This window comes from Meleagris gallopavo, chromosome 14 (assembly GCF_000146605.3).
Source record: "Meleagris gallopavo isolate NT-WF06-2002-E0010 breed Aviagen turkey brand Nicholas breeding stock chromosome 14, Turkey_5.1, whole genome shotgun sequence".
Classification (NCBI taxonomy): domain Eukaryota; kingdom Metazoa; phylum Chordata; class Aves; order Galliformes; family Phasianidae; genus Meleagris; species Meleagris gallopavo.
In genome coordinates this window covers 9,442,363-9,466,410 of record NC_015024.2, presented here as the reverse complement: position 1 = coordinate 9,466,410, position 24,048 = coordinate 9,442,363, and the positions used below count along the sequence as shown (strand labels likewise).

At 42.1% G+C, this 24,048-nt stretch overlaps 1 protein-coding gene across 7 annotated transcripts in view; it reads right to left on the bottom strand.

The window, feature by feature from the left end:
• The window catches only part of CHCHD6 (coiled-coil-helix-coiled-coil-helix domain containing 6), a 107,883-nt gene that overhangs the window by 40,059 nt on the left and 43,776 nt on the right, over positions 1 to 24,048 (bottom strand). For all 7 annotated transcript variants that reach the window (XR_002119616.2, XR_002119617.2, XR_004161307.1 and 4 more), the window contains one exon: positions 13,895 to 13,965. Coding sequence is in view for 4 of the 7 variants with exons in the window: in XM_010718540.3 (XP_010716842.1) it covers positions 13,895 to 13,965 (71 nt within the window). In the remaining 3 variants the exon portion in view is untranslated. The remainder of the gene's footprint in view (positions 1 to 13,894; positions 13,966 to 24,048) is intronic.

Sequence of the window (24,048 nt, the reverse complement as noted above, 5' to 3'; positions counted from 1 at the left end):
ATCCAGCATGGTTGTGAGTACTGTAATTCTCCTAGTAACTAAACAAAACAGAAAAGGGAATAATAGCAAGACCAGGTATCTGCTTCTTTGTATTTCTGAAGCAATTAGCACTCACATCCCATAAGCAGCAGTGACAGCTACTCAAGAACAATTACAGATGATGTTCTTAGACTATCATGTGCATGGGTACATATGGCACATCTTCAGCAACGGTACCAATAAAAGGAAGGTCACTGTAAAATAATCCGAGCCACAGTGGCACAAGCACAGTAACAGCAGTGTCATCAGCTGCACAGACAGGCAGACACAAATTGCAGGAATTTGCAGCACAATTGCCACAGTACATTTCAGCAGAGAACACGTGCTGAGGAGTAGCAGCACTAAGACACTGCCTTCTAAATCATAAATCCACTTAATTCCTTGCATTCTCTGCCTCAGCGTGCTTAAAGAGATCTGTGCTAAAAGATCAAACGCGCCTCTTCCTTGCAAAGCACCTGATGTTATGGGGAAGCACAAATGCTATACTGTGCTACATTCATTTCCACAGTAACAACAGTCACTCATTCAAACAATAGGGTTTCCCAACCAGGTACAAAGAAAATACAACCTATTCCTGGACATCTTTCATTCTCTCTCAGGTGAAAGATTTCTAAGAAACATGACATCTTGAAGCCAGATCATCCGAAAGCATTTTGGAGACCACAGGTAGGAATTTCCAAATCACACTCATTTTGGTAAGGTACTCAGGAAGGCAAGTGGAAAGGACAAAAGAAGAAAATCAGCAATGCCATTGCCTCCTCAAAATAGTTTGGAGGAGACATACTCCAAACAATACTTGTGCCCTCAGCGCACACGTACGTGCAACATACGTGAACAGGCACTGGAACAGATTGCCCAGTGATGTGGTTCATACCCCATTCCTGGATGCTTTCAAGGCAAGGCTGGATCAGGCCTTGGGCAACTGGATCTAGCTGTGCGTGTCTCTGTTCATTGCAGGGAACTTGGACTAGATGGCCTTTAAAGGTCCCTTCCAACTCCAAGCATCCTATTGATTCCAACTAAGAATTTATCAGCAGCAATGTGACAGCCACGCTCAGAAACACTTGGATCAGAAAGCCACCAAAATACAACACAAGCTTCTTTCCTCCCCTCTTCTCTAACCCTACAGCTTTTAGAAGAAACTTGTTTTGTATGCAGCCCCCAAAGGTGAGCACGCATTAGTGATTTCTATGTTCCATAGCAAATCACCTTTAAAGTCTCTGAAAAATCCATATTCCCAAAAAAATCTTCAAATTTTAGAATAGAAAAGAAACCAGAGAGAGCATCAAAAACTCATAATATCGGCATTTTGCTTTGTCACTAACTTTAATATCACTCTAATCAAATCAGTGAGACTGTAGAAACGATACCAAACAATACCAGGTCAGGAAATACCATCAAATCCCTCAATTCATTGAAGAAGTTAAGACTTTTAAAATTAGGTTTTTCCAACTCAGCCATGTTAAACTGAAGGGCATTTTGTAATTTTCAGGCAGAGGGCTGGGGGAGGGAAAAGGCAGAGCGTGTCACAGGGCGGTCTGAATTCACCGGAACCAAACTACACGACACAAGTATAATGGAGAAACTACAGCTATGCATCAGTTGTACCACCTTCTCAAAAGAGATTTAGAGAATCTAATCAACATAGCACAAAATCAGCTGACGTAATTATCAATACAAATCCCACAAATCCATTTATGAGCGCATCCACAAATGAACTGGAAATTCAACAAGACCAGCTAAATCCTCCAGAGGATGACATCCCACTTTGGAGCAGGAAGGCAGTGCTGCTCAGAGGACTGTCCCTGTGGCCCACCACGGGAAATGAAGGGGCAGAAAACGTGAGCCCAGCACACGGAAGCACATCCTGCACTCTCCGGGAACGTGCAAGTCACCCAAGCCCAATGGAGCACACGTTGTCTGAGGGCAGTGGTACACTGAATTCCAAAGGGGGGAGAGCTTTGTCAGCTATACCCCTTCAACCTCAGTCCAGCACAAGGCTACAGGCAGTACCCAACCTTCAGGAAAAAAAATCATCTTCTGGACACTGCTCTTGGTAAACGCTTTGCTGCTGGAGGGTTTTACACACCAAAGGGGAAAGAATGTGGTGGAGAAGGAATGAGGTCTGAATACAAAAAGAGGAGAAGAGAAGTAAGCTTTGACCTTTCTTCTAAAATGGGTCACAGTTTTAAGCGTAATATGCTCCACCAAGAAAGGTAAGCAATTAGCCTCTGTCTAAAATAAAATGCACTGCAATTGCTATTGCTATTATGAAAACAGATGCAGGAGGCTCATTTACTGCAGCTAAAAAAAAGTGGGGAAAGAAAAAGGTCTGAGCTGGAGAGCTAGGAAAATACCCACAGACAAGGAACTGCAGGAGTTGAGCTCTGACAACACCCCAGATATAAATGCAGGACATACGAAATGTGAAAGATTAAAACAATAATACACAATCAAGGAAGAGGAAAGGAGAAAAGATTACAGGTGGGGGAAAAAAGGATCAATCTAGAAATAAAACTCATTAGCAGTGCCTCCCCAGTCACAGTGGAGAAAATCCTCAGCTTCTCTGCTGTGCAATGGGACAGAAGGCTGCGTGCACACAAAAGCCGCGATTTCAGATTTTCCTCTCCCACTGAAGGATCTAAAATCAGGTCTTCGGCTAGAAAAGAAGGGATAGGTTTTCCTAAAATGAAACAAAGGGCATCCTTCTGCCTGCCATCCCTTGGGGTAAGATGGAACGAATGTGATCTTGCTGCATTTTGACACACCGAGAGTTACCAAATCCTCTCTATCACTGCGTATTCCCTTTACTTTATTTAACAAATGAAATCTCATCAACTTATCCTTCTTCTATTATCACTGCTGACATCAATCTGATAATATTGGCTTGGTGTGGAATCGTGCTATTATATGTCCTCTTGATATTTAATTTAAGAGAAACGTCTGCAGTGGGGTGAATATGTGAAGCAAGCTTTTTATTACTGGCAGCAGTAAGGACGCTGGGAGTGAATTAGACATTCATCTTAGTCAGGGCCAATCTAGTGGCTCAGAAGAGGTTTTCTTCTTAACCCTCTCCTAACTGTTCAACAGCGGCAGGTAACAGCTGCTCCACTCAATAAGTGCATTCATTTGTCTTGGCAAATTCACTTCTATGTGGATATAAACCCCATGAAGAAGTGCTGAGCATCTGGGAGGTTAAAGCAAGGTTCTTCCAGAATTTCCATCATAAGTGCCGCAGTAGTGAGTAGAGTGCTGGACTAAATGTCCATCAATTAATCAAGGAGTCACACGGCTCTCAAAGACAAACACACAAACTTATTTCAAGAACCGATTTAAGGCAGTATCATCAGTACACAGATCCCACAGGCAGGCTTCAAACACAGCACAATGGCTACCGGCTCGTTGCTGCTGACAGCTTCCCCTTTTGGAAGGAGAATTATGGGCTTGGTATTGCAAAGCGAGGGAAAGCTGGAAGATGTGTATGCATTTACTACTATTTCCTGATGAAAAAAAAATCAGACTAGCCAAGAAGAGATAGAACTTGAAAGCTTTAGGACTTGACAGCTCCTTAAACTAGTCCAAAATCCACAGTGAGTACCACGCTGTCACTTGGCTTTACTGGGTAGAACAGCAATCCCAGATGGAATTAGAGGCAAGATTCTCTTTTTACCTTTTACTCTGGGAAACCATTCAAGCTGAGAAAAAACACTTAGGACAGAGACTGAAGGTATCTAAACCTAGACATTTAGATACTTCTACTCAAAGTGAAAAAATCAAACACACCCAGGGTTTCTTGTACAAGCCAACTTCAGAATAGCTTGCTCCAGTACAGAAGCCACCTAAACGGTGCAGCAAACTCAAATTTCATGTGGGCTGCGGAACCCAATAACCAGATCAGCTACTTTCTGCTGCACTATTCGACTGCAACCAGTATCAGAGCTAACTTGAGCAAACCACATTAATCACCACCATAACTACAGTGCAGACAGCCTCAGAGGTCAGCAATGAGGTGCACGGGCTGCACTGAGAGCAAAGGCCAGGGCAGGCAGCAGCAGTTTCTGTGTCGGAAAGGAATCAGAGACGTGTCCAATAGTTAGTTAGCACGGTTGTATATCCAGGGCACACCAGATGTATTTCAGACTAAGCTCAGCGACGTTTGGTCACATGAAAGTGGTGTGCTGCACTGTACGTATACGAAACTGCTAAGTGGTTAACTGACCTGTAAAACTGCATGCTCCCTTGGGTAGGGGTTGGCTCTGATGGTTCCTCTTTAACATGTCAGGAAAAATACTCCAGACAGATGTAATACAGTGCGTACAGAAAGGTTCCATCCTCTCTCATTATTGCATCCTTGACATTTACAGCAGAAAATTAAACACAATTGAAGCATTTCATTCACATATAACAAACTCATCAGCACAGAACAAACAGCCAAGGAAGCCAACTTCCATTGCAGGATGCTGTGCTATCACAGAGCAAAAGCTACAGCCTATGGGATTCCCTGACCCTTCACGTCAGCTTGATATCATGGCTTGAATGAAAGGGAAGAATCATCTCTCTCACCAAACAGCTGCAAAATAAGAGATGGAAGATTCCTAATAGATTATCCAAATATCTACTAAAAAAATATCAGTACTATTTAAGCTACATAACCAAGCATAGTGTAAACAAGCTGCACGCCTCAGAAGAATAAACTAACATTATCAGAAAGGAAATATCTCTGATCAGTTTCATGTATTCAAAATACTGTTCAACAGCTTTGCCACTGATCTGCATGGAATACTCTGTTAGTAGGAACAACATACTGCATAAAGGACATGGATTAAAAGGAAAGGTGAAACTTCATGACAATTTTTTTTTTTAAGAATAGGGGCACTACCTTCACATTTCAACTGCGGTAGTTGCATTCCTAAATCTTTCCCATATGTCTTTTCATACAGTCTGCAACACACTAGTGCACAGTGCAGCATTTTCTCTTCCTTTCTCCCTCTTCACAGCTGCACTCCATGAGCAGGTCACCCGCTTCTCTTTTCCCCTACCTTGTCCATGGAAATGCCTAATGAATACATATTTATGAAGTACTTCAGTTTCCATGCAACTCTGTGATCCTAAAAAATTTGTCACTCAAATACTTCCCAATCTCCGTTCCTCTTTTGACAGCTTGTTTGAAGCTGTCACACAATTCCCCACTGCAATTTGTGCACTCAGCGCACCCTCGTCCTTTCCAGGACAGATAACTCCTTCCTTTCCAATCACAGATGCCCAGAAGCTGTTCTGAAATCTTCTTCTGTGTAACTAATTAGATTTTATCACCGAGAACAAAAGTTAAAGCAAACGTCCAAATCTCAACAGCAACTTGTAATGTCACTGTGCTGCTGAAACTCCTTCAGAGAAGACACTCTAACCTGACCACGTTTTCTTTAGGAAACAACAACAACAAAAGCAACTATTTAAAAATTCAGATTGAGGTGGAATGCAATATTGCAGAGCTTTATATAACACCTCATTTTGGAATGCTCACAGAAGTCAACAACAGCATCTCCATTTCACTGATGAAACTCATGCAAAGAGATTGTGTGACCCATGCAGCACAGGTTCCAGCTCTGTATCTTACTTTTATTCCGACACAGTGCAAACTCTTCTCCCTCCTGCATGGTTTAACCTCACACGTGAGTGGCCATTCCCCATTTAAGCAATAGGCCACCCAAAAAACTTCAGTTCCTATTCATTTGTACAGATGCAGTTTCTACCACATTTAGCAGGCTTTCTTAGCAGCATCCCTACAGTTGTAGGCGCTGGTGGTGAGTTACAGGTTTTGCTTACTGGGGATGGCAACTCCCCACCAAACCTGCAAACCCAATCGCTAATCATCCATATTAGTATTCCATATGGCAGATGGCAAGCAATGTGAAATAATGAGAGATTTCTCCCCACAAGTGGATAATTTCAGTGTACATGGATGTGAATTCTTTACTGATTACGATGGTAGAATACTGAGTTACAAGAAACTGTCAGTTGGGAAGATGAAAGGAAAACTACAGCCTCTCGGCTGCCTTGCCAAGAGATACAGAAGTTTACAGAACTGGATCTCCTGCCCACAAAGCCATGCACCATTTTTGCCAAACTACTAAAAGTTGACTAGCAAAGATGAAGAGCCTAAAGTTAGCAGCAAAATGGTCTCTGGAAGCCAAGCAGGAATGAGTCAGAATCTTGTTGCTGGAAGGAGTTCTCTGAATCAGAAAGGAAGCTGGCTCAGCTCCCACAAGGCAGAAAAGCAATATAGCAAGCAATAACTGAATCTGAAAACAACACACAGCCCAACAAGTGACCCGAATAGGGATTTTCTTTCTTAAGATAAAAAACATCATCTAAAAACTGGTTAAGAACTCAGGTCAGGAAGCGCAGTGCCGACCCTGAGAATATTTGGGTTGTGATAATGTTGTAATGTCAGACTTTGCTGGGGAAGCGTCTGCTGAAGGAATGTTGGCCCCATCTTTTCTGGTACACGAAACCCCCTCCTAAAAATACTCTTACATAACTGAGTATCTGTTATGCTAATTTCATATAGCCACAAGACGTGAGGGACAGACACATGCAGTAATTCTTTCCTATGTGAGATGATCTTGTAATGATGTCAGACTGCTAAGGAAATGTTCTTTTCAAAAAGAAACCTTGGCCACTCATTTAAACAGCAGTTACTTTCCTTAAATGTCACTCAGCACTGCACTGAGTCCTTTTAGTTACACACCAGACTACACAAAGGGGCACTGGTGATGGACAAAAACACAAACCCAATAGGATGTTCTGCACTGACAGAGGTGTGCAATCTGCTGAAGATGCAGAGATAGAAGAGAACAAAGCTACCAGCACGAAGAGTTCAGGCGGGATCTGAAGTTAAACATCCACCTTATCAAAAATCCCCTTCTTTGCACATGCTCTGTAATCTTCAAAGCCACAATGCCCCCCCCCAGCACGCTGTGCAATTTGCTGAGTACTGACTCAGCAAGATCCCCATTAGGCAGCTCCTCATCCCCCCCTCCCAGAGAGCAGCAGGAATGGTGCTTTCACAGAGGAAGGAGATGGGGAGGTTGGGATTTTTTGTTTGTTTGTTTTAAAATAAATATTATTTCAACAAGTTCTCCAAAAATTGAAAGAAATCCTTACAAGAATAACTTAGCTAATGCAGGCAACACATGAAACATCTCAGGTGAGTTAATGAGAACGGTGCCTATCTCGAGCTGCTCCACTGCATTGTTAATGGCACTTGCAGTCAGGTTCAGCCCATGGGAACACAACACTGAGATGGTCTCTCTGAAGAAACTCATACTTGCCTTTGGTCTCTCCTATCATCCCTCCAGGACGAGGCTGACTCAACAGCAAAGACATTTTGCACAAAGCATATAATCCCAAATCAGGAACACAATTACTGTTCAAAATTGCAGCATTGCCCTTGAAATCACTCGTTAGTGAATTAATGACCAGATTGAACGGAGTGTTACCTCAACTTTGCTTTAGGCTCCTAATTAGTAAACAAGTCATTAATTCACTGGTAACAAGTGGTTTCTCAGGCATTATTGCTTCTGACATCTTTAATTCACCGCTCTTTTCAGAAAGCTTCCCCAGACAACCATAGCCTCCATCCTTTACAAAGCAGCCCCATGTCCCAACCTCCAGCACACCATACCGCACACATGCAGGAGGACAGGGGCAGAAAAGCCTGGAGTGAGCTTACTTGGGTCATTAATTAATAATCACGATACCTTTTCCTAATTGAAGCCAAGGAGAGCATGGGAGCACAGGCACAAAAACCTTTTGAACTTCAGTGCGGGTATGTCATGAAATACTCAACGAAATACTACAAAACTTGGAGAAATCTTCATTCCACCACCCAGTGGAATCTGTGACTGACAAACCAAGGGCAGTGAACTGCTTCTACCTTCTCTGCATTCTCCAGAATGAAGAGTTTTGAGCTGAAATACTTCATGTACTCTGAGGCACAAACTATGTCTGAGTTTTAACAGCTGCACAAACATCCACGCTTTTGAAAACAATCTGGACTTGGCCTGCCAACAAACCCTGATGTAAGAGTTTTATAATGGCAACATTACTGCAGAATACAAGCGCTTTCCATGTAAAAATCGATAGTAATAGAAACATCCCTAATAGGCTACAGGGAGTTTTTGGCACCTTTTCCTTTGCTATTCAGTTTTTATTTTATAAACTCCCAACTTCTACCTATGTACCTCTGAAGAAACACTCTTACAATTTTGAAACGATATATTAATATTTCACACCGATTTTTCAGCACTAACAGAACTGCAATCTCAGTTCATTGGACTGATTTATTATTCATTCCTCGACACGCATAAAAGGAAAGATGATACTGTGAACAGCAGAACAGCACATCATCTTACTAAGTGGGCAAAAGGAAAGCCTTCCTTCAAAGCAGCAGTTTAGTAATCCCCAAGAAGAGGGTTTCAGAAAGAAATACACAACAGTTGGATAACTCGTGCAATCTAATACATTTTTTTAAACTGAAGATCAGTTCAAAAAAGGATAATCTGGCTCAACTGGAACATCTGCACAACTCCATTACACGTATTTGACTTTTGTCACCACAAACCATATTCCTAAAGTAGGACGGGGAGTAACAATGCCTGGAAATCTATGCGCTGGTAGACAGTTGCTTAACAACAGGCCTTCCAAAATTAGTAAAGAAAATGTTTACACGCTAATGTAAATGAGTCAAAATCATTTTCAGTCGTTTCGTGAAGTCCCAAAAGCTTTTCTTCCAGAAATACTCACACCATATGCAATGGCACAAAGTCAAAACTGACCCACCTACTCTCTTACCTGTTGTTAAAATAACTCTGCAGAAAGTAGTCTCTGCCAGCAATATTCCTACCACCCCCCATAAAAACCAACTTAATGTGAGAAACAGCAAAGCTTTGGCTAATAACCCATCTCCCTCTTTAACGCTCACATGGAGCAGACTGGCCACAGACAGAACCACCACCAACACAAACCGAGCGCTGAGGGAAGAACAGGACCAGGTGGGGCAAACGCTTTTGGGGAAGATGTAATCACTGCAGTCAGCATGCAGAAGCACTGCGCTGAGATAAGGCTGAGGACAAGCTCTAAGCACTAATCGCAGCTTTTTATCCCTGAAAACTCTTAAATCCCTATTGCAAGGGCTCTTAATTTCAAGGCTGAATTAATCATCTATCTAATCTAATGATAGGAGAAATCTCAAAGCAATTTTGTTTGAAAACTGTGATGTCTTTACCCTTCTCCTTAGGCTTCATGACTGTCCACAGAATAACTATTTCAGAGCTCGTGGGCACAGCTCTCTGTTGAAATAGATAGCAGTTTATTAATTTTGATATCTACCATGAAGCCCTGTTGCATCTAAGTATCTTAGAAACTTTCCAGATCTACACAAAGGAAGGAAAAAAAAGAACAGGCAGTTCTCCTAGGTACCAGCTATGGCTGTCATTTTAATTGAGGGATCATCAATCTCATGAAATTTTGCACAATTCAATAAAAATGTTCATTTCTGTGAGTACTGAAAGTAGCCACAAATTCCCCACTGCAGCAGACAGTCCATCTGTGAACTTTCTCCTCCTACCCCAGAGAGTCAGTTTGGTTCTCAACACCACATTCAGCCCAGGAGGATACTCAGTACTTGTCAGTTTCTCTAACGCAATCATCTTAAATACTGATGTCCATTAAGTTTAAAGATCTCAGGGCCATTAAACAGACCTCTTAAATATCAAGTCCCACGGCGTAAATCTCTCTGGCAGTTTCCCCACTGGAAAGCTGCCCTGGATTCAGTGCTGATCTCTATCAGGATAAGATAGTGATGTTCTTTACACGCTCCTGGATAACAGCACAGAGCACACAGTTCTGTGGGCACAACATGCAATGCAGCACAGCTGTCGGTAAGCAGCTTCAGGGAAGGTTCAGCTGTAGGGAGATCTCAGAAGGAAACTCACTTCTGAACAATTTTATCTTTTAACAGCTTCCTAATCCCCTCACCCCGTTCCCGTAGCTCTACCTTTCAGAGCAAACCACATCCCCCACCCTGGTAACTCCCACAACCAAATTTAACAACTACAAAAATAAAAATAAAACCTTCACTAAAGGAATCAAATTTATTATAAAAAAACAACCCCAGCATTCTGAGGATAAATCCAAAGTGCCTGCACTAAGCTATAACCTCTTTACTGATGCTTTTTTTCCTTCCCCTTAACAGATTCACAGACTGTAATAACATTTAATCCTCAGAAGCTAATCTAAATGTAACACTCAAAAGAAGACAAAGACAACGCAACTGAAAAAAAAATTTGGCCACTGCCTTTTGGGAGTGCTGCTTTATCCCTGGAGCGAGCGCATTAATAGAGCTTGGAATGAAATGCCATTTTATTCTCTGTAGCGGGGAGGGGATTAGCAAGTTGTCTTCTCTAAACCCAGTCTGAGTCATGGCTCTATGAGCACTGAGAAAAGGATGTGGAACGAAGCGAAGGGCGAGGAGCACTGGCTTTTTATTTACACGCTGCTTCTTTTGTGGGTGGTTACTGATGTGCAATTTGCTAAACAGGGAAGGAAAAAAGTTCCAGGTCCCCAGAGTAATTCTACTGGTTAACAAAAGAGAAAAATAATAATGCATCAATTATAATAACATCATAAAGACAATATGCCTGTGGCAAGAGTCCAATTCACCACAGCATGTAAGCAACAAGGGCAAGTTGCTTTGGGCTGTGCTCACCGGTTTCTTGGTTGCTAGGATCTTCTTCCTGGGAGAAAGAGCTCGGACAGAGCCCAGAACAAAGAATGAGACACCAAGGTAGGAGGAATGCAGGAGCAGGCTGGGCTCAGGTGAGGAGATGAGAAACAAAGCATGTCACAGTAGCCAGGCCATGCAGGCATCCTGCCCTGCAGTAGGAATCAGGGGCTAATGGCTGTGTCAGTGACTTAATATGAAGCTCTGCACTCAAGCACTTAGTTTCTGTTCCTATACAAATGGAGATGGTTTAACCTGCCTATCTTGCAGGCATGCTGCAAAGCACCACTGGTAGATAGCTTGTGCAGTATTCTTAAATCCTGAAATGCTTGATAATCATTAAGGAGAGAAAATGGTCAAGTGTTCCATGGACTATTTGTGCAGAGCCGTAGATGCTGATAAAAGATTTTGCAAAAGTCAATAAGTGCCAAGAAAATGTTTTTTTTGTTTGTTTGTTTCAGGTATTTCTTATCTTCGCTTCAATGCAGACTCTGAAAAAAACAGTGCACTCGCTATGGAAACAGACCCAACTCTAGCCCTCCCTTCATCCATCAGCTCCACCTATACACAGTGGCAGACAGCAACAAATGCTGTGCAGACTGGTCTCACAATGAGCAGGTGCCAGAGGCAGGTCTAAGAGTGAGACAAGGATGGGATAAGGCAGGGATGAGACACTATGGGATGGAGGAGATATATTTTCCTCATTAAAGGAGAAAACGCCACTCCTGATCTGCTTTCAATATAGGAGCTGTTGAAACCCAACACTGCAAGAACGCAGACCTGTGCTTCATTCATAATTTGGCTACATTTCAGTTCATGTAATTTTCCTGGAGTTTGTGTCATCCAAGTTACTAGATCTGCATAAATCAGTCTTACCTAGCTTAGCACTTACTGTGTCTGTACATCTAATTTGAAATTGCAAAACAAGATGAACAAATTATTATTTCCACTGAATTCACAGGACCTTGTAATTTATGACCATAAACAGGCTGCAGAAAGATCTAAATGTGCAAGGCCTAAAAAGAGGATCTCATAACAAGCAAATTTCAAGTCCAACCAAACAAGAACAAATGCTAACATATGAAGGAAGGTCCCCCAACTCCATCCCAGCTATATGGTGACCTCACCTGATGCATGTGCGCTGAGTTTTCTGCATGTTGTACACTGAGGGAACAATCCCAAAAGAGATGGTTGCACACTGCTGTAAGAATCAGACACAGTGCAAACTGATAGGCTAAAGCAACGTTCTTCCCTCACGTTCAATTATCAAATGATCAGTCCTAGACTGTTCTAGCTACGTGCTGTCCTAGGCTCCCACATGTAGCTCAGAGCAATACTGGTTATGGCTTACAACTATGGAACAGAAGTATGACGTTCACTTGCTCCTTCAGTTTTACTAGTGCCACACAGCTTCTCTCTCCTCAAGGCACTCCTCAGTCATGTCGTCTTTTCACAATGAGATTCTAGTAGGGCAGGTGTCCCTCTTGGCTGCCAGGAAGACAGCCCACGGAATCTGTCCCTTATCACAGCGGAAGTTCATATACCGTTCAAACAGAAAAGCATTGTACAGTAAGGCCAGAAGCCAGGGATTGGCAGATGTTAAGGACTCAAAGTGGGAGGAACTCTTCACCCCTTCCCTACCATGAGACCATAACTAAAAAAACTTGTTTGAATTCTGAATGAAAAAAAATCAACTAGTACTTACACTGGTTACAGCCAGCAACCCTTATGAGAAATGCTTCCATTATGAGAGCATCTCATCATTTGTTACCAGTTTTCATCTCCACAAGAATCACAAGAAACCAAATTAAACCTCAGGAATCCAGCTTAAGAATACTATAAAAATAGGTTAAAGTCTGTAATAGGAAGTAAAGAACATAACCCAAGGTCACATCTCTTCCTTTACAAAGTTATAAGATCAGAACATTGTTACATCTATTCCCAACAGCTGATCACACGCCTGAAGAAGCAAATTTAAGAGAAAACTGATCAAAGAGTCTCAGAACTTTATGGATTATTAATTTTTTTAAATTTTATTTTAGAACAGTGCTTAAGAATTCTATTATGGAAATCTGAATGAAAATGAACGTGATGTGTTAGCTGCCTTGTTTTGGCTTCTTTAGCAACTTAGTGCTTCCCTGTCCAAACAAAAATGTGAAATTACAACAGGTTATGCAACGTTTTGGCAGCCAAATTTAATTTTAAATGAAGACAGCACAATATACTGTACACTCCACGAACATATTCATCACTGATATACAATCTATTTACGCAATTAAGTATCATGCAGTCTGGACTGGACCCAACTGGACTACATATGTTGCTACTCCAGTTTGCTGCATGTTGGCCAACTGTTTACCCAACTGAGATCTGAGTGTTGCTTGATTGCTTTGGATTCATTATTAATAAGGAATTATAGAAAATATTTTTTGACAGTTGTTAGTGAATGTAGAACAATAAGCCATATAACACTACTGGCACATACAAATGGAATTTAGATACTAAATATGCTCATGGCAAAAAAAACAATACAAAAGGTTCACTAATTATACCATGGCCAGTTAAGGAGGTTAGAAATATCACTGCACCCATTTTAAGAAAACATTTATGCTAACTACAACTCTATTTGATGGAAATTTACATGGCTACAGTTTCAACTACTTATCTTTTTCTTTTTTGGACAAGGAAAAACTTTATAAGTGACATTTTTCATTCTTGCACACATTAGCCCAATGCTGGAATGTACAGGCTAAGTACTGGGTCAAAGTTGGAGCGGATCAAACACGTTCCATTGCTATTATTTTAAAAACCGTGGTTAATATTCTTCATTTATTTGGATTTTCTAGTCCACATCTTCATTCTTGTTCTTCTCTTGCAAGACCTGAAAACTTCATACTAATTTCTGTCAATCTTAGCGTAGAAGGAAAGGATGCTGGTATGCAGCTCCTCAGCCTCCTAAACATGTGACAAGAGGTAACTTCACACCCTGTTTACGAGATTGTTTAGTGGCTATACACACAGCATCACAAAACACAACTGGAGCTGCAGAAAAGAACAAAAATGGTTTCTCACTTTATCCATTCCTCTGCCTTGGTGGCTGCCTCCTGGTACTGCTCCGACGTCAGCTTGTAGATTTCTGCATTCTGCAACAAAGAACATAATGCTCAGCTCTAAAAATGAAAGGCATCTCAGAACTTATCCCACCAGGGATATATCTAATTCTATGATTAATAACCATTTCCAACAACAAAAAGCATGCTCAGTTGAAAGAACACAAAAGAGAAATGCTTAAAAGTTTATTTGCAAGAAAACTCATCAAGGCTACAACACGTCCAGAGAAGTTATGGATGTCCCATCTCCAAAGGCATCCCAAGCAGGTCAGATGGGCTCTGGGCAGTTTGACCTAATGGGTGGCAGCCCTGCCCACGGCAGGGGATTGGAACCTGGACGATCGTTAAGGATCCCTCCAACTCAAGCCATTCTATGATTTGTGTCTTCCTTACACACTTCACCTTTGTGAAGGAAAAGAGTGGGCTTTGATTATTGCACATACTCACAAAAACACGGTGTTTCCTACCCTGAGTTATTTTGAGTTAGGCTGTGCTTTGTTCTTTTATATTAATTGCTGTGAAGAATCTGGTAAGTTACTGACGTGCAAAGTATCAAAATTGGCTGCGAGCACAGGAAAATCCATTTTACATTTCAGTGCTTCTCTCATGTTACTTATTCTTTAAAAGGAAATTATGCAACCTGTTTCCCTTTTAACAACGTAGGGAGGCATATCAGGTATCAGCTAAGGCTTTGCCAAACAGAGTCTGTAGTGTCTTGCTGCAGGGCTTAAGAGGTTTGCACTGAATTCTCCTGAGCTTGCACAGAAAGTCTTAGTTCAGAGCTGCTCAGGCACTGAGCACTGAGGATGAACGCCTACTGTGCTGCACTGAGGCCTCCCAAGCAGAGCAGCAGGAGGGAACCGCCGAGCATCCCAGCAGCTTTGCTGCATGGGCTCGTGTCACTGAACTGCTGATGGGACTGCTGCAGGCAAAGCCTCTGGACTTCATGCTGAAATAGCTGCAATTCCCTCACTCAAAGCTCACCTGTGAGGCCTTTAGTCTGAAAAGGCACACGCAGAAAATATGCAATACTCAAATAAGTGACAAAATGGTACCAAAAGCAAAGACAGCTATTCAGTTAGGGCCAGGTGTAGCTATCTTCTCTCTTCAAATCTGGTCATTCTAAATAGAACACTACTCCTGTCTTTCTTTACTTTCCCATAAAAGCAGCTGTGGTGCTGCACACAGTTAGACTACACATATTTCTCAGTGGTTAGAGAAAGAACAGATGTGACTCAAGTTCTATTAGCAGCTCTGCCACTGGAGCAGTCTTGGGTAAGTCACCATTTTCCATCTGCAAGCCAGGGATAACTGCTACCTGCATCACTGAAATTGTGCGAAGCTTGACTAATTGGAAGGTTTGTAAAGGTTTTCAAAGCCTAGACTTCAAGGTGCTATATTTAAGCATTTATCTCTGATTTTATCTCTGAATTTATGTCACATAATGAAAAAAAAACCCACGGAATAGACTTTTCTTCTCCAAACTTTGACCTAGGAGACAGACTTAAAATGAAAAATCATGGATGAGTAACCACTTCAAAATGCATTTTGCTATCAAAATTGCCATTAATGTTTTCATTTACTTACTTGCTACACACCGGTCAAACTTCTATGCTACTAAACCCATTTTATTCCTTCCTATAATGAAAAAGTTCAGCTTTTAATGGAGCCTTTTCCCTGTCCTGTAAACAGACCTCACGACTTTCAGCTCCCTGCTGTTACTTATTCACACATGAAACCACAAGACCTGTGCTCCATTAATTAAATTTGCCATTAAAAATTAAATAATATGAGTAAGTAGATGTAAGCGTTATCTCCATGGGTTTCATAAATCTCACCGTTTCCCCCAATTACTAACCAAGCAATTTTCATATTTCATACTGTCTGATTTCTCAAAGGGACTGGATTTGAGAGATCAAAATGAGAGAAAGCGGGAAAGTGAGAAAGCAAGCTAGTAAAATTAAACATTTTTCAGGCAATAGGAAGTAGCCCCGTCAGATACTATTAGCTTGCAGCACTCTGCAGTAAAACAGCAGCAGGAGAGGAAAACAGGAACAAATACATTGTACGTGAGACCCAGCATGAAGTTGGCATTTAACCCACCTAAGGAAGGAAAAAAAATAACCAACAGATTCATTTGCTGATTGCACTATCAATTAAAGTGGATGCAGCACAATCTTGCCCAGTTTATTATGGAGAGTTCATCTGCCCAGTACTACAGCCAGCCCCATCTTCGACTAAATCAGCTGCATATATGGACAAAAATAGCTGGGAAAGAAACCAGTATGAAACAGCTCCAGAGCCTGAAGCTGATGAAAAGCAGGCAAGTGAGAACCTGAGCAGAGAAGCAAGATTCTCAGCAAGAGGAAGATTGGCCTCAAAGAAACCACAAGGAATATGGCACAACTCAAAGATCAAAGAGGGGCACAGACATTCAACCTAAAGTCGAAAGCTGCTCTGTTTTACAAGTTAAAAGGATTCAACTGCATGGGATTTAACTGACCCTCTTGCGCTGGATCAGAACTCTTCTCCTTCTTCCTCCTCCTTTCCCTTGAAAAAGCCTATAACCCAACGAAGCAGTATTTCCGATGCTATGAGTCATCATCTTCAAATGCCTCCTCAAGTAAGAAAAACAGTTTTACCATTTAAACCCAAGTTTGTTCAACAAGAGGGCTTGTTAAACAGGTTTTCCATGGCCCCCAGGCCTCTTCCCACCTTGGGAAAACAGCGTTTACTTTGGTAGCAAGGAAGAGCCTTTCAGCACAGGCACAGTCACAGCAGGTTCTGTCATTTGGGAACAAACTTCCCAATATCCTCAATCTATACAACTCCAGATGCAAGATCTCCATCCTCTCAGTGTTTTGCCCCACTGTGCTCTGGCAGTGCACAAAGTTTCAGCGTCTAACAAACTGCACAACTCATTAAGGTTGCAAATGAGGAAGCAAGCCAGGAACCATCCAAAAACTTCCAGAGTCTCCAGCAGAGCCACCCGCCCACCAGGGCTCCTCAGCCAGATCAAGGTGCAATATTTGCACTTAAAAGGAAGGCAGAGCTGCCCATGATCTTAGCAAAGACCTTCAACTTCCTAAAACAATATTCAGTCTTACAGCAGAACATTCAACACAAAATTAGAGGACACCCATGCAGCTTTTAATTTACTCTCACAATATTCGATGCTTGAGATAAAATGGCAGCCCACAAAGAAAAAATTGAACATGAGACCTTGACTATTATTAAATAAAGCTCCTGGCGGTCTTAGTTGCAGAAATAAGCTTAAAAACATGACCAAAAGACACTGTAAGGGCTAAAATAACAAGAGACAAAGAAAGAATGAATGAACCACCTAAAATGTTTCACTTCTCTCAATAAAGCTGAGCCTTAGGGGAGCCAACCTCAGAACATGAGAGATGTCATATGGGGAGAGAGCTCTCCAGAGAGGACGAACAACCAAAACAAAGAAATGTTAGTTTGAAAGATTTTCCCCTGCTATTAAATGATGGTTCGTAGCAAATAATAAAAACACTGAGAAGTTATAAAAATACATAACTAGAGCCTAAAGACCAACAGAACCACTTCCCTTTACCCTGCTGCTTTGCTGCAACAGCTTAGCTGCTATATCCTTGCCCCCTACTCTTCCCTAGACGCCTTTGGACTAAAAATTCCCTTTCCAAAGTAAACTGGATTTAAAACTTGAAGCTGTATTTTCCCAGTGTTCCTCCACCACTACATCTCACTACACTGCCCAGGTCCTTTCCACAGCATAAAGCAAAGAAATCAAGAAAACAACATAGCAAAAGGAGTTCTCAGGGCTATTTCAGGAGGGAAAGTAATTGAAGCACAAAGAGAAAACCTTGCCAGCTCATTCTCACACTGACATTAAACCACATTCCTTAAACTTCAGTAAAACATGCGGTAACATGTAAGACAGAAAACTTAAGTATCGTGAGCATGAGGAACTAGAAATGAATTAGACTACAGGCACAATTTTTGGCAAACCTCAAGCAGCAGCAAAAAAGTGAGCCTGGGATACAGATTTCTCCGTCAGTTCAGATTGGGTCAATAGATGAGAAGGTGTTGGGATTAAAAAAATAGAAAAATCACCAGAGCTATCTTCAGATATTTTGACACCTGAAAGCACAGGAGCTTGTCAGCGGTCACAGTGCTTAAAGATACAAAGAGGATTAACAGCTGTTGAAATGCTGCCAGCCTAGATGAATGCTAGCGATACCTCTGATGAAACGGAGCAGGCCAGCAGAGGCCTTGACAAATGCTGCAGACAACAGCCAGGGATTAGATGGCACAATCTGCCTCGCACCTGACAGACACATCGCTTCCATCCCCCTCCTGATGTCGGCTCTCGCCAGCTTCCAAGCAGACCTCCAAGCACAAAATGTAGTCACGCTGGGAGGAGCGTGAGAGCCACAGCCTCATTGCGGGAGAGAAGAAGGAAAGGAAAGCAGAGGTTACTGCTCCTGGATCCAATGACGTTCAAATTCCTCCTTCTGACCGCTTCTGAAGTACAAATAAGACCAACTCCCGGATAAACTAGCACACAACTGCCGCCCGGCCACGTGCTTGGGGACAGGGAATGCGGTGCTCTGGGCATGGCACAGCCAGGGGAACAGCAGAAAGCTACAGAAAATCCTCAGTCAGTGCCAGCTTTGGAAGTCTGCTCACATTACTGCCTTAGGGAAGATGCATTCAGGGTCTCAGACTTCCCCAAGTTGCTGGTTCACACACACTATAAATCAGTTGGTTCTCATCTCTCTGAAGTCTCATGCAAATGGCTCCTAACAGATCTGAAAAATTACTGCACCTACAGGTACCCCTCCCACAGGAACTGAGGCAGATGAGCCAAACTCATCATCTTTTTGCTTCATGACCCTTTGGATCTGTTGCAATCAACCTACACCATCAATCACTGCTTTCAACCTTGGCCCAGAACTGGGAGCTCAGGAATTCCAGGACACGTTGCAAGAAACAATCTCTGCATTTTACTAAAAGACAGCACTTGCGCTTGATAGGAATGAGAAAATGCAAGTTCACATATGCAGAGGCCAATTAACAACAAAGAGAAAATTGCATATAAAGCGTATCATGAGAGCACAGAAGCCAAGGGTTAAACCGCTTTTATGTGAATTCAAATGTTTTCTCTCAAAAGGTAACAGAGGAGAGATGCAAGCAGCTACAAACAGCTTACTGATAAGGAGAAATTTTTTTTTTTTTTTTCAGTCAAAGCCAACTTCTAAACACAGCTCTGTTGTTTGCTGTTCATGTGTGGGTTCATCCACTCCTCCTGCTGAGAACAATAATGAAACAAGAGCATTGAGTTTGTGTCTTTCTATTCTTTCCTTTGGCAATGGCCTGTGAGATCATAAATTTTGGATTAAGATTCAGAGAAGCCAGAAAAAGAGCAATGTCCACAGTAACAGCACAGGAAGGTTGAACTAGTTCTCGGCAGAATTACATTCCTGTTTGAACAGCTCTTCTCGTGACTGTAACATTATCTTGGGCTGAAAGCAAAATATTAATTCTGTAGCATATCTAGAGAGCTTCTCAGAGATAAGATCCCACAAAATACCAGTCCTCACCAATCCCTGAGGTGGTAGGTTTGGGGAGAAGGACCACAGCTGGGTTTATCCTGCGGATAACAAGCACAAAAAGGTGAAGCTGGCCCTACACCAGACCATGAATCAAACAGGTCTCCTCACTGAGGTGCGTCACCAAGCTAAGAATGGGTTTGCAGTCTCAGACCAAGACTGCACACCACAGTCAGACTGTCTCTACAAAGGTACCCTAGAAAGAGTCCAGTTAGAACACACAGCCTATGGAAAAAAATATGATAGCTTCTCTGAAGAGTGCAAAATGGGTGAGAGGGTCTCACCGGAAACAAGCAGAAAAGCCTCACACCTCACTTCAAATCAGAAAGACAGCCAACAACATTAAGAAACCATTACTACAGAGGTGATTAAAAGGGGAAGGAGTGGAAAAGAAACAAAACCACCAGAAAGAATTAAACACTGCTTTTATAGGAGATTGCTTTAAAGCACACTGTTCTAAAGGACTGCAAATATAGCATTATTAATTCTTTAAACACAGACTCCAGAAGGTAAAAAGCACCTTCAAAGAGAAAGGCCATGAAATGCCAGCAGGCAACTCAGGCTTTCCAACAAGGACAGCAACAGCAATGTGAAAGGCCCAGAATCATGCTATAGCTGCAGCAGGAGAACCCTGCTCCTCTCTCTCTCCTAGCTGCAAGTCTAATATAGGAGCTAGGAGTCCTAGGTGAGGGATTCACAGTAAGTGCTCAAATCAATTATACCTGACAAGTGCAGGTAAACAGGCTTCCCAGGCATTGATTACACATCAAGGGTTTTCAGCATCTGCAGCAGAGAACTCCGAAGCCTGTTTGGGCTGCAGCACACAGTGCCCACAGCCCCATAGGCCCTGCTGTGGCTGCACCTGCAGCTCCTACCTGCAGGCCAGTCACAGGGCCAGGAGCAAGAGACTGATACTAGGGTGCTGCCCCTGCCAGCCAGGCCTTGGACAAGAGACTGAGAAGTACGTGGAGAATCAATGTCAGTGCAAGCAGAGGAGAGGGGAAAAAGTGAGTTATCAAAGCATCCAAAGCACTGCAGTGAAAGTTTCACTCAGAAGCTGACCAGCACTTCAAAATTTAAAAAAAGTGGCAAATTGGCAGCTGTCAAGAACTTGTCATACATAAAAAAAGATGGTAAGTACGTTTCCCCATCAGACCCATCACAGGAGCTTATTTCAGGAAGAAATGAGAAGGATATTACAGCTAAGTTAGACGCCATCATACCAAAGCTAGGATTTGACAACCTCCATCAGAACTCCCACCGCCTCGGACAGGAACACGACAGCTCCAGCTCCCTGCTGAGAATAGCCCTCAACACATTCATCAGCTGCAGGCAACCGACCCACTGAACAGCTCCTATCCCATTTCTAAATCACATCCACGCTCCCATTCCTTTCCACAACAGGTAACTAAGGGAAGCAATGCACTGGCATCCCAGAGCAGGAGGGACCCAAGGCAGAGGAATGCATGAGGGGACTGGAGAATACTGAAGAAAATGCACAACATCCATTGGTAAACAGCACTGCAAGGAAGAGAGTCATTAAAGTAAGAAACAAACAAACAAACACAGCCAGAAGCACACCAAAGCCTGCGAGCTCCACCCCCTTCCAGGGTCTTTCCTCTACCCTCAACTGCAAATTATTCTCCATGTGCAGCTTCCAGTAAATCAAGCTTTGCTAAATAACCCCGACATGTGCAGGGCTGAGAACCAGCCAGCAAGTAATGATGAGATGTCCCTGAAATGATTAAGGAAAACGCAGGCATCTCTCAGGTTACCAGGAAGCCTGTTGTACTCTCCCCTTAGTGCATATGCAATGCTGCAAGCACTGTGCCGAAAACCTCCGATATTCAAAGGCTCATTTGGTTGACAAGGAGCCTGTGGATCCGTGGACAGATTGTCACACAAACTGTCAGGTTTTTAGAGAGACTATCAGACCTCTCTTTGCCTACGTTATGGAGCACATCAAAGACACAGAAGATGAACCAGACGCAGACTGCACAGATCTGACAGAATGGTGGGTGTACATATTCAGAATACCGTACTGCTGGAGGGGGGAGACTTAATGTGAATAATCAGGGGCTGAAAGTTCCAGAAATGTGACAGTTTTTGGCAGCAATTCTCAGCCTTGCATTTATTTATTGAAGAAAGAGAAGCTGCCATACTAGAGGCAAACTTGGGAAAGGAAGAAAAATTATATCAGCAGCAATTTATTTTGCCACCATACTTTTTCTTTATGATTATTACTCCCAGAGCGTTTTCTGAAGATATTTGTATTTTCAGTCAGGTTTCTCTCCCTACGCTTGCAGCTTCTCTTCCCATTTTATCCTGTGGTAGAGGCTGGTTTAATGATTACGGCCAGAAAGACCGCTAGGACTTTACAGGTCGCTGTACATGGTTAATGACACAGACAAATCCATACTTTCAGAAGTGCCCGCTGGCTTGCAGCTCTGTCTGGAGATGCTCAGGAGCTCATTATTCAAAACTTCAAGCTCAGGTTACTGGTAATCAGCACATCTGAAGAAAAATGCAATACGTGGACAACCAGAAAGTGAAATAACAAAAGCTTCTTTGATAAACGCTAACTTTAATCATAGGAATCACTTTTTTTGTTTGTTTGTTTGTTTTGAATGGAGACCATGTTTACTTATCTTTCAGTGATCTAGAAATCTTAGTTAATGAATACCTGGAAAAAACTCCTAGCTCCACAGCTCAAAAGTAGTTTTATGAGAATAACCTGATTTAATTCCTCTTTATTAATAAATGCTTAGACAATATAAAGCAACAGTGTATTTATTTTACAATCAGAAAATAACAGTTATTAGGTTCTTTTTACCAAGAAATACTGATTATCACTTAAAAAGGATGATAAAACATAATACAAAGCAATGATAACAAGAAAATGGAAGAACAGAGATCCCTTTGGCCCCCCTTTACCATACCTGCCATAAAGCCTCTGGTTCTCCTGCAAGGCATCAGTTACTCTGGAGAAGGGAACACCAGCATCATATTTATTTTGCTATTCAAAATGGATTGAAATCCTCCCCACAATCAACTGAAAATAAATATAATGTTTATCCTAAGATAAAAAGCCAAGGAGGACAAAGGAGGAAGGATGGTAATAGGGATAAAGCAGAAATCAGAAGTATTTGTAAGCAATTTCTTTTCCAACATTTGACGGTCTCATTCTCCCTGCTTTCAGACATCTTTTCTTTCTTATGGTTCTCAGAGTCATTTTGCATCCTCTGAAGAGGACAAAGCATTGAAGAAATATCTCTGTAGCTGACAAAAAGCTTAAGAAGTCTGCAAAGAGAAGCTCCTCTGAGCAGAAGGACCAGGCGGTCAAAGAAGGAGCAAGACATTTGCAGAGTGGGGCTACTGAGAAGGAAACATTAATATGGAAACCCAGCTCCTTCAGGCAGACACAGAACTCATCCCTCCATCCTCCAGCAGGGACTGTCACAGCCCTGGCTCACACCATCACCTGCAGCTTCCAACAACAGTTGGAATCTGGCCACTACCAGATTAGAACTGCAATACAGAACTAAGGCAGAGGAAAGGGAGCAGAGGGTTTCCCACTTCTGATCCAGTACAGAATAATAGGAATAATTACATCTTAACTTCAAATCAGGAAATTCTAGCAAGGCTTTGCTACAAGGGCATCTCAGGAACGTAAGTGGAAAAGCATCACATACAGCATACCATACGCTCAGACATAAGCTAAGATCTACTCTCAGAATTTAACCTCTGAGCAGTATCTCCAATAGCAAAATATACTATGTGCAGACAGCATACCTGGACATTGCAGTTAAACAAGGAATCCAAACAAGTATGCTTTCCTAAAGAAAAAATTAGGTATAAGCATCTGTAATTATCCAGAGTGTCTTGCTGTAACTGATAAAGGGTATGACAAGAAAAGACTTGGGAAACAGCGTCATAAGCAGGCTTCTCAGGCTCACAAGCAAAGTATGAGTTTATCACCTATACCTCCTGGCCAGGAATATATAAAACACTGTAAGCCTTCAGCTGGAGGTGGCTGGAGCTCAGAAATGCAAATAGGAATGCAAAGGGACAAAACTAAACCTGGACTGAAAAAAAAAAAAAAAAGGAAATAAATCCACAAGCACTGCAGACCTGAAGCAAAATCCTCTCTCCACTGAGAGACCAATCACCCAAAGCTGTAGCCCAGCACTGCCCTATTCGCACCTCACAGGGACAAATTCTGTTCCTCACTGGGACACACATCCCCTATCAAAAAAATCAACAGCTAGGACACAATTATTTTTTCTTGCTGCAACAAAAATTTGCCTCTTACTAGAGAAAGAGATGTTATCTCAGTGCCACACAAGTGAATGATTAGCCAGCAGGAAGTAATGGCTTTTTGGTACTGCTTACGGAAGCTCTATCTGTAGGAATGACCTAAATGTGAAAGACCTCATATTATTTGTAATCCCCCGGGAGGCCAGAGGAAATTTTAGGGTTTACGTAGTTATTATGAAAATTAATGTTTAAAAAAAAA